This window comes from Pinus tabuliformis, chromosome 4_2 (genome assembly GCF_031772625.1).
Source record: "Pinus tabuliformis cultivar Carrire ecotype Pingquan chromosome 4_2, CPIR1, whole genome shotgun sequence".
Taxonomy (NCBI): Eukaryota; Viridiplantae; Streptophyta; class Pinopsida; order Pinales; family Pinaceae; genus Pinus; species Pinus tabuliformis.
Window position 1 is genome coordinate 517,470,044 of NC_142304.1, and position 11,655 is coordinate 517,481,698.

Consider the following 11,655-nt stretch of genomic DNA (forward strand, 5'->3'; position numbering starts at 1 on the left):
AATCATACATGCAACTTGTTACCTGCAAGTATTCTTGTTGAATATGTTTGATCCAACTTTTCCTTGCTTGATTCTAGCTTTCCTTTGCTTTCCTTGTCCTTCCTTTGCTTGCTTGTTTTCCTTCTCCTCTTGGTGCTCTTCTCCTTTCTGAGACTAACTCCAAAAGTGATCTGACAAAAGGCTCTCAACTGATGCTTTGATGTCTTTTTATTGTTCATGCCTCTAATTTCTTCCATTTTCCATTATTTTCCTTCATTTTCCTCCTCACATGCAACCTATACCCTTTCACCTCCGTTTTCTCCTAATTTCCTTTATTTTCATAAAATAAATGCCAATTAATACATTTTTTCCTTTCCAAATCCTTAGCCACTACCTTAGTCAATTTCCCCTTAGCCATAAACAAATCAAGTGATGCCCATTAGGATATTTTTTCCCAACATTCAACTTGGAATAAGTGTCCCTTAACCATGGTCCTATTTTTCCTTTAGTAACTTTTATTATATGAACTTTTAACCCAGGTTTGTTACACATGTGCTATCAAAAGCCCAAGTAAACCCAACTACTTTCGAAACAATGCTAAAATAAAAGAGAAAAGTTGAGACCAGAGAAATAATGATAGTGAGATAAAAGTAGTAAGGAACTTTCTTATGGGAAACCAAACACAATACCTTGGAATCATCATTATCTCCTACGGTTGTTATCTCACAATCCTACTATGCACTAGAAACCTTGTTGTCCAAGCTCAATTAGGAAAAAGAACGCCTAAAATTTCTCTACCAACAAAAGTGAGAGACTCTAGTTCGATGTTGGAATTGCTAGATGAAAATGAGTCAGAATTCCATATGAAATCAAATAGGATGCTTATGGAAGTACAATTGAAGGTGCAAGGATTAATTACTCTTCCATTATGGATATGAATGGAACAATTTTCTAGTGCGTTCACTGATACCATATTGATTTCCCCTCATGAATTTGCCCCAACTTGTACTTTCCCAATAAAAAGTCATGAATAGTTTCATCTTGCAAGTTCGTTTGAACTTTCTCTTGCCGCCCGTTGTCTAGCACCACCATTCTTCATTATACCTACAATTATGCACTCGGTTAGTAAGCATACTCAAAATTTTATAAGAAGACAAATTTAGATAACGAAAGCCCTTTTTGTGCTTTGAAAAGAGATATCTCGGCCTTCAGGATGTTAGGAGATATAGTGTTAATTGGGGACTTTAATGCTAGGACAACAAATAATCATTATATTCAATTAGGAAGTGATGAGAATATGGACAACAACCTCCTTTGGTTAGAAGAGATTTAGGATCACGTGTGGACAAGGAACTCCCAAGATGGAAATGGGAGTGTGTCCCACTTTGGCATTGAGTTGTTAGGTTTATGTAGCCTCTACGCCATGGTTATTTGCAACTGTACATAAAATTTATGAGAAAGTTAGCGCTAAAATCAAAACTAAGGAAGGGTAGTGACATAAGGGTTAAGTAGGGGTGCCCTATTTCCCCCACGCTCTTTAGTTTATATATTGATAAGCTGGAAGAATGGGTGAACACCATTAGTGGAGAGGGTGTTCAACTAGCAGGGTATGTGGTGAAGTTGCTTCTATATGCAAATGATCTTATTCTAATCAAAAAATCTACTCATGGTTTGAGAAAGCATTTGAAAGCATTAGAGCTCTTCTGTCAAGAGGTGGGGATGCAAGTAAATGCCAACAAAACTAAAGTCATGGTCTTCTCTTTGAAGCGGAAAAAGAAACAAGTAAGCTTTATTTTTTAGGGAAAAACCTTGGAGCTAGTGGAAAAGTACAATTACCTAAGAATTGTTTTTCACAACAGGCTCAATTGGGAGACATGCAGAACTGAAAGGATTCAAGGGGGATGGAGAGTGTCTTACCTTCTTTAGAATATATGCAGGAAAGCAGAATTATGGGACTGGAAAACCAAGAAAACTCTTTTTGGATTGTTAGTTACACTGGTTTTCCTTTATGGGTGCGAAGTTTGGGGGAGCAGCATGTCAAACAATAAATGGAGATCGGTAGAAAGAATTCAAAAACACTTAATCACTATTAACCTTAAAGTCAAATCAACTGTCTCATATGAGATCTTGCTAGCGGAGGTTGGTTTGTTTCTGATGGAAGCTTTAGCAATCCTCTGTTTGTTAACGTATATAAAAAAGTGGATGGCATGGAGGAACACTGGTGGCCCAAGCTAATCACGACAGAAGAGTTAAAGTGTAGGAAGAAAACCTGGAGGAAGCAAAATGACAAGTGGATAGGAAAATGAGGAATCAATTAGTATGAATATCCTAATTCTAAAGTGGAAATAAAAAATTGGGTACTTGAAAAATTTAGGATCGCCATGTGGGAAAAACAGGTTGGCCGTAAAAAATGATATATGTCAATAATTTCAACCTAATGTGGTCACATAATGAAAAGACCTATTTGAGTGTCACAATCAAGGGAAAGGCTAAGATTTTAATAGCACAGCTAAGGACCGGATCCCATCATCTTAGATGCAAAACAGGTAGATGGGTAGTTCCCAAGGAAGAGTGGGAAGAAAGAACTCGTGTCTTTTGTGAGGAAAGAGCGGTTGAAACCGAATGACACTTCATCATGGAGTGTCCTACCTATAAGGACATTCATAGTCAATTCAAAAGTGACCTAAAAGTGGACAACCTGTGTGAGCTATTTGTGGAAGGAAAGCTTCACAAGACGATAAACTTTTTTATCATGATTCATGTCAAGAGAGTTGTTATGGAGAAAAACTTGATTGTATAATGTTTTGTTGGTTGGATATCTGGGCCCCTTAGACCGTTTTTGGTCTCATGGACATCATTAAAAATCTTCAATTCAATTTATACTAGGTTTGATTCACTTATACCATATAGGGTTGCTCCTACTTCCCATCTACCCCTTGCTTGCCAATTGCTATCATAATCCATTATTTAAACAAAGTCTTTCGGTAGAAATCACATGAGAGAATTTTTTGGCCGACGCGTTCCGAACCAACAAGTGTGGTTCACCATCAGGACTAGATGAAGAGGCAGACCATGGCAAAGGCTTAAATAGAGAGCAATGTAGAGACATAATTTCAAGTAACGACTACATTTGAACAATAATGTTTAAATTATAATACTATTTTATTAATATATTAAAAACAAATATTATTAAGTAATGGCTATATTAAATGGCTAGTTTTTGAAAAATATATTTAAATAATGATATTATTCCATTAATTTATTAAAAATATTAATAGGTAACGACTATATTAAACAGCTAGTTTTTAAAAAATAATATTTAAATTAATTTATTAAAACCAAACATTACTAGTTCTTGAAAAATAATATTTAAATAATATTATTAGTTTATTAATTTATTAAAAACAAATATTAATAAGTAACTGCTATATTAAACAACTAGTTTTTTAGAAATAATATTTAAAATAAATAAATAATCAAAGCCAAACTTTGAAGGAGGGGAGTAAAAAATTATAAAAACGAATGAAGACCCTAATCGAGATAAGATCGTTTGATAAATAAAATAACTAATGGAAATAAATAAAATAAATAATGGAAAAATAAAACAAAAATATACACAAGTCAATATATATATATATATATATATATATATATATATATATAGATATATATATATATATATATATAAACACACACATACATATATCCAAATAAAAAATAATTAATAAATAAAAACGGGGTCAACAATAAAATATGGGGCTCATGCCCATTAAACAAATAACAAAAATACTAAAATGAGTTAAGAACGAATATGATGATAAAATACATAAAAAAACACGAAGAATCAAGAAAATAAACTCTAATGAAGAATAAATCAACAACAAATACTATAAAAAGGATGCCAATGCCTACATAGATAAACAAACAAATAAAATAAATTCCAAAAAGAAGCCTAACAAACTAAGAGGACAAGATAGGGACCCAACTTCTACTAATATTCCAACCATCATCTCTTTTCAAATTATTGGGTCTTTTTTCAATTTCTAGGGCCTCCCTCAATTCACGATAATGGAAATGACTAACCTTAGCGACAACTTGGGCCTCCTCAATGCAGATGTGATGCTTAGATTTATCTGCATGCTCCGCCAAAGCAGAGGAGCAGATCCTGCCATGCTTGATGTCAACAACATGCTCACGAATCCTTTGATTAATCGAGCGACCAATCTCACCAATGTAGGGAGTCCCATAAGAGCTTCAAACTTTCGGCCTTTAAATACCATCCGGAGCTCCCTTAGATCTGTAAAAGATCCAATGGACCCCAAGAATATGAAGGGTGTTTATGTTATCTCATGCTCTTGTGGGACTCCCTACATTGGTGAGACTCGTTGCTCGATTAATCAAAGGATTCGTGAGCATGTTGTTGACATCAAGCATGGCAGGACCCGCTCCTCTGCTTTAGCAGAGCATGTAGATAAATCTAAGTATCACATCTGCATTGAGGAGGCCCAAGTCGTTGCTAAGGTTAGTCATTTCCATCATCGTAAATTGAGGGAGGCCCTAGAAATTGAAAAAAGACCTAATAATTTGAACAGAGATGATGGTTGGAATATTAGTAGAAGTTGGGTCCCTGCCTTGTTCTCCTAGTTTTTTAGGCTTCTTTTTGGGATTTATTGTGTTTGTTTGTTTATCTATGTACGTATTGACATAATTTTTATAGTATTTGTTGTTGATTTATTCTTCATTAGAGTTTATTTTCTTAATCCTTCATGTTTTTTTATGTATTTTATCATCCTATTTGTTTTTAACTCCTTTTAGTATTTTTGTTATTTGTTTAATGGGTCTCAGCCCCATATTTTATTCTTAACCCTGTTTTATTTATTGATTATTTTTTCTTTGAATATATATATGTCTGTGTATGTTTCTGTTTATATATATATATATATACTTGTGTATATTTTTGTTTTATTTTATTTAATTTTCCATTAATTAATTTAATTTAATTTAATTTATTTGTATTAGTTATTTTATTTATGCAATGATCTTGTCTCGATTAGGGTCTTCATTCGTTTTTATAATTTTTGACTCCCTTTTTTTAAAGTTTGACTTTGATTATTTATTTATTTATTTTAAATATTATTTCTCAAAAACTCGCTGTTTAATATAACGGTTACTTATTAATGTTTGTTTTTAATAAATTAATAAACTAATATCACAGTTTAAAATTTTATTTTTCAAAAAGTAGCCATTTAATATAGCCCTTACATATTAATATTTTAATAAATTAATAAACTAATATCATTATTTAAATATTATTTTTCAAGAACGAGCAATATTTGGTTTTAATAAATTAATTTAAATATTATTTTTCAAAAACTAGCCATTTAATATAGCCATTACCTAATAATATAAACTAGCCATTTAATATAGCCATTACCTAATAATATTTTTAATAAATTAATGAAATAATATCATTATTTAAATATATTTTTTCAAAAGCTAGCTGTTTAATATAGCCGTTGCTTAATAATATTTGTTTTTAATATATTAATATATTAATATTATAATTTAAACAATTATTGTTCAAATATAATCGTTACTTGAAATTATGCTTCTACATTGCTCTCTATTTGAGTCTTTGCCATGGTGTACCTCTTATCTGGTCCTGATGATGAACCACACTTGTTGGTTTGAAACTTATTGGCCAAAAAACTCTTTCATGTAATTTCTACCTAAAAACTCTGTTTAAATCATTATAAATCATAAAAACTTGAACACATAAAATAATCTATTATAACCGTGCTACTCGCTATAGTGAAATTACATCAACCAATTTATTGAAAATAGAGTTTTGTCTTCTTTCTTTCCTTTTCTTTTTTCTTTTAAAGGAAGAGAATCGATAAATCTATTGTTGGTCATTGAAAAACCTAAACTAAGATTCACACTATAATCTTTATATTTTTTATTAACACAAAGAGCATGAGAACGTTATAATCACTTATATTTTTTATTAACACAAAGAGCATGAGAACGTTATAATCACTTAGACACACTCATTCAACCATTTAAAGGGTATTCTAGTTCTAAAATTTAAGGATGAAAGAGCAACACATTCCTTTCTTGCTTTATCGTATCCAAATTTTGATTTGAATGGCTAATACATTGTAACGATGAAATTGACCTCTGGATTTGGATGGCAAATGCATTGCAAACATGAAATTAGCTTCTTTATTTTACACATTTTTCCGCCAATATCAGTACAACTTCAAAATTTGCAGATGCTTTCACGCTTCACCGTTTGTAACCATGAAATTGACTCCTGGATTTGAATGGCAAATACATTGTAACCATGAAATTAGCTTCTTTATTTTACACATATTTCCGCCAATATCAGTACAACTTCAAAATTTGCAGATGCTTTCACGCTCCACCGTTTACTCATTTCAAGTCTAATGCAGAACTGATCTCTCAGTCTTCCTCCACTGCTGCCTACAAACCAGAATGGAATTTCATGAGCGCGCTCGACACCAATTCTTACGCATCTCTGTTAGAAAATTGTACCCACATTAAATCACTTGAAATTCTCCACACCCATATGATCATAAGCGGGTTCGAAAATAACCCTTTTTTGGGTACTAAGCTCGTGGTTATGTATAACATGTTCGGCAGCATCGAGGATGCACGCCAAGTGTTTGACAAAATACATGAACGAGATGTTGTGTTGTGGAATGCAATGCTTAGAGCGTATGCCAGGGCTGCGAACTACGATGAAACCCTTCAACTGTATTATGAAATGCAGAGGAATGGTATGCTGCCAGATAAATACACCTTTGCCTTTGCACTGAAGGCATGTGCGGGATTATCATCTATAGAAGAGGGAAAGGAGATCCATTATCACACGAGGACAGCTGGACTTGAATCCGATATTTATGTCGGCACCGCTCTTGTAAATTTGTATGGAAAAATTGGGTTATTGGAGGATGCACGCGATGTGTTTGACAAAATACCTCAGAGAAATGTTGTCGCTTGGACCTCTATGATTGCTGTGTTTGCAGAGAATGGGTTTGCCGACGAGGCATTGAAATATTTCTCTCAAATGCAGCTGAGTGATGTGAAGCCTAATGCTGTTACATTGGTGGCAGTGATTGCGGCGTGTGCCCGATCAGGAGCTCTGCAACAAGGTAAGTCAATCCATGGCTACATAATTAAGACTCTTTTTGAGTTAAACTTTTTTGTGGAGACTGCTTTTATAGATATGTATTGCAAATGTGGGAGTTTAAACAATGCACGCCACCTGTTTGACAGAATGTCTGAAAAAAATGTGGTATCTTGGACTGCCATGATTTCCGGATATTCTCATAATGGTTATGCTGCTGAGGCGCTGGCACTCTTTGATGAAATGCAACTAGTTGATGTGATACCGGATTCTGTTACTTTGGCCAGTGTGCTTTTAGCATGTGCCAATTTGCGAGCTCTGCAAAAAGGCGAGCAGATCCATGTTTGCATGATTAAAAATGAGTGCAAATTAGACGGTTTTGTGTGGAACTCACTGGTAGACATGTATGTTAAATGTGATAGTTTGGATGTTGCATACAAATTGTTTGACAAAATGCATATAAAAGATGCTGTGTCATGGAATGTAATGATTAGTGGGTTTTCTGACAATGGACATTTGAATGAGGCATTGAGTTTTTACCATCAAATGCAACTCCAAGGCATAAGACCTGATTCTGCCACGCTGGTGAGTTTGCTCTCAATCTGCACGCATTTAGGATCTCTTCAACGTGGCAAGTGCATCCATAACTTCATTATCAAAAGCGGACTTGAGTCAGATGTTTTTACTGGAGCCGCTGTTATAGACATGTATGCCAAATGGGGTAAGATGGAAGATGCATGGCAATTCTTTTGCATGATGCCTGGAAGAGATATTGTATCATGGAATGCAATAATTTCTGGATATGCTCAGAATGAGCATCCCAACGAGGCATTGGCAGTTTTTCATCAAATGCAACTCGCAGGTATAATACCCAATGCAGTCACCATGGCAAGCATCCTCCCAGTATGTGCCCAGTTCAAAGATTTACAGCAAGGACAGTGGATTCATGATTATATAGTTAAAAGTGGATTTCAGGTTGATGTTTTTGTGGAGACTGCTCTTGTAGACATGTATGCCAAATGTGGGTATATAGACACTGCACGCTCTTTATTTGATAAAATGTTCGAAAGAAATGTGATTTCCTGGAGTGCAATTATTGCTGGATACACACAGAATGAACAAGCCAATGAGGCGTTGAGATTATTTCATAAAATGCGACTGGCAGATGTGAAGCCCAATTCAATCACCATGGTAAGTGTGCTTTCGGCATGTGCCCTTTTAAGTTCTCTGCCGCAAGGCATGCTTTTCCATACTTACATAATTACAAGTGGATTTGGGTTTGATACTTCTGTGGTGTCTGCCCTTATAAACATGTATGCTAAGTGTGGGGATATCGTTACTGCACGCCGAATATTTGACAAAATGTCTGAGAAGAATATAGTTTCCTGGAATGCCATGATTGCAGGGTACGGGATGCATGGTCACGGTCAGGATGCCCTCATACTTTTTTACCAAATGCAGCAGAGATGCATGGAGCCAAATTTTATTACCTTCATTGCTGTTTTATCTGCCTGTAGCCATGCAGGTATGGTGGACGAAGGTTTGCAATGCTTCCACTGCATGACTCAAGATTATTGCATCACACCTAGAGCAGAGCATTACAGATGCATGGTTGACCTTCTTGGGCGTGCAGGCCAATTAAAAGAGGCACTACATTTTATTAATAAGATGCATTTACAACCTGATGCTAGCATATGGGGGGCCCTGCTTGGTGCATGCAGTATTCACTGCAATATTCATTTAGGAGAGTGTGTGGCAGATTACCTTTTAGAGTTAGATCCTGAAAATGTTGGATATTATGTACTGCTCTCAAATCTTTATGCTGCAGCTGGCAGGTGGGTTGATGTGGTAAAGGTTAGAACAATGATGAAAGTGAGAGGATTGAAAAAGATACCAGGACATAGCTGGATTGAGATAAATAACAAGGTTCATGTATTCCTTGTCTGAGACAAATGGCATTCTCAATTTGATAATTACCTGAATTTTAGAGAAGTTAGCCTCGCAGATGAATGGTGAAGCTTATATATTGGACAAGGACTTCATGCTGCATTACATGAAGGAATATGAGAAGAAGCATATCCTTTGAAACCACAGCCAGAACTTCGACATTGCTTTTAGGTTTATGAGCTACAGGTCACCTCACTGCATAACCAAAAGCTTTTGCATTTGACATTTGTAATAACTATCATATGGCCTCACCATTGCATTGATAACTGGGAAACTGGCTTCATTCTATTGCCACATCTTGGACAGAGTTTGTATGCATTAAAAAAATGGAAGATGTCAAGATGTCATCCTTTGTTTATCATATACACAACTCATCTCCGAGGCATTCTCCTCTGTTGCCATTTTTTATGGGCAGCAGGAAGGGAATCTAGATCAATGCTATGGGTCAGCTTGCCTCCACTGCCTATTCATATATGTTGTAGGTGTGTGCCTACATGATTATAACTGAGCTTGAAAATCCTTTTTATTTGGTACCAGTGTAATGACCACATATTCCATCATAGATGGTATCCAGAATGCAAAACTTGTCTTTGACAAAATAGATCAACAAGATGTTTTTTTATGGAACACAATGATTCGGGTGCATGCAAGTTTTGGGTGCTATGAAGAAACCCTTGCATTGATTTAAAAAGTCCAGAAAGGAGGGGCATACAATCATATAAATTGTACTTTGCAATTGAAATAAAGGCACAGTTATATGGCTCACAGGGAAGCTCAATTGGCGATCACTGCGTTATGAAGTATTATGTAAACCATGAGATTCAAGGTTCAAATCCCCATGGATCAAGCCAACAAAAAAAGGCACAATGATATAATATTCTCAGCGGGAGGTCAATGAGGTTTATTATGATGATGAGAATTGGATTTAAATCTGATGCTTGCTTAGGGAATTACTCTCTTAGACTTAAGCAAGCAATCTGGTGCAATCTAAAAGATGCATGGGATGTGCTTGACAAAATGTCTTCGAGAGATGGTGTCTCATGGATTGCTATGATCACTGTATATAAAAAAAATGGGCATGCAAATGAAACATTGAAACTTTATCATCAAATGCAGCTGGCATGTGAACTATAAGACAACTGCAATGGTGGTGGTTCTGTTTGGGCCAGTGAACATTTGTAACTCTGCAAAAAGGTAACTCGAGTATATCGGTTTATGATTAGAACACTATTTTTTTTTAATCTGTTTTTGTAGAGATTACTGTTATAGATTTGTTTGTGAAATTTAGGACCCTAAACCATGCATACCAGATGTTTTGGTAATATGTCTAAAAATATGGCATCTTGGATTACAATTATTGCAGGTTTTGCCCATAATAGATGATTGCATGAAGTACTGAAATTCTTTCATGAAATGCGAAAAGATGGCACAAGACCAGATTTTGTTTCTTTGCATGTACTAAATTTGTAGTTCTGCAACAAGGTAACTGAATCCGTGAGTATATAACTAAAAGTGGATAAAAAGAAGATAGATTTGTGTGGAACTCTCTCATAAATATCTGCTAACCATGTTAGCTTAGAGGTTGTGTACCAAATTATTTGAGAAAATGCCTAGAATGGTGTTGTGGAATGTAACAATGCTAGATATGCTGAGAGTGGACATGCTGATGATGAACTGGCAATTTAGCATCAAATGCAGTTGTAATGCATAACCACTGGTTCTTTCACCATGGTTAGTTTGCTTTCAATCTCTACCTGTGTAAGAGCTTTGCAACACTAAAATTACTTTCATAATTGTCTAATTAAAAGTGGATTTAGGCTGGACATTTTTGTTGGTAGTATACTGCTTGACATGTAAAACATGGGAAGTTGACTTATCTTTTCTAGAAGGGAACAGATAACCTTGAGCATAGTGAAGGCAGGTAAGGTTATTGTTTCATAACTACAATGACCATTGTCTCATGGAATCCAGTAGTTAATATATATGGCCATAATCTACATGCCAAAAGCTTGTTAAGTAAATTCCACTAAATGCAACTGGCAAGCATAACACCCAATCCTATCATCATTGTGAGCATATTCCTAGCATGTGCTCAGTTAGGAGCTCTACAACAAGGTGTGCGTATTCATGACATTGTTAGGAATGGATGGTCCTCAAAGTAACACAAGTCTCCTATGAGCCTCACTTGGTGAGCATTTTCCCAGCATGTACCCAGTTAGGAGGTCTACAAGAAGGTGAGTGCATTCGTGATGATGATGTTAGAAGTGAGTGGTTGTCAAATTCCATGAGGCTCCCAAAGAAATTAAGGAGAAAAGCTTGTTGTCCCAAAGTTTGATCCAAAATCGAAGGAAAAATATGATTTGCATCAGCAAGGCTCTAGTCAAGGAACAAAAATGTCATTACTCTCAAGTTCAGCCAGGAAACTGAGATGGCTTACTTAGACATTATTGGATACACGAGCAAGTAGGAGCAAAAAAATCCACTTTGTGAGTGAGTCATCCACCTAAAATGTGTCTTACTTATGTTGCACTAATGTCTTCCTTTCCTAAGACAAAGCCTTCCTACTTTGAGGAGGC

The 11,655-nt window shown here is 35.3% G+C and overlaps 1 protein-coding gene across 2 annotated transcripts; it reads left to right on the plus strand.

Moving 5' to 3' along the window:
* Window positions 1-6,033: 6,033 nt before the first annotated feature.
* LOC149170257 (pentatricopeptide repeat-containing protein At5g39350-like) lies at window positions 6,034-10,904 on the plus strand. 2 transcript variants are annotated; one of them, XM_089428968.1, is made up of 2 exons: window positions 6,034-10,273; window positions 10,443-10,904. In XM_089428968.1, the coding sequence occupies exon 1, from the start codon at window positions 6,326-6,328 to the stop codon at window positions 9,077-9,079; it is 2,754 nt and encodes a 917-aa protein (XP_089285094.1). In that variant the 5' UTR covers window positions 6,034-6,325; the 3' UTR covers window positions 9,080-10,273; window positions 10,443-10,904. The 2 variants fall into 2 exon arrangements, with proteins under 2 accessions (XP_089285094.1, XP_089285095.1); XM_089428969.1 differs by lacking the exon at window positions 10,443-10,904 and having other exon boundaries at window positions 6,034-8,323; window positions 8,538-8,919.
* The last annotated feature ends 751 nt before the right edge of the window (window positions 10,905-11,655 follow it).

Bases quoted from the DNA above. Each gene is read 5' to 3' on its own strand.
- LOC149170257 (XM_089428968.1), top strand. From the start codon at position 6,326: ATGAAATTAGCTTCTTTATTTTACACATATTTCCGCCAATATCAGTAC.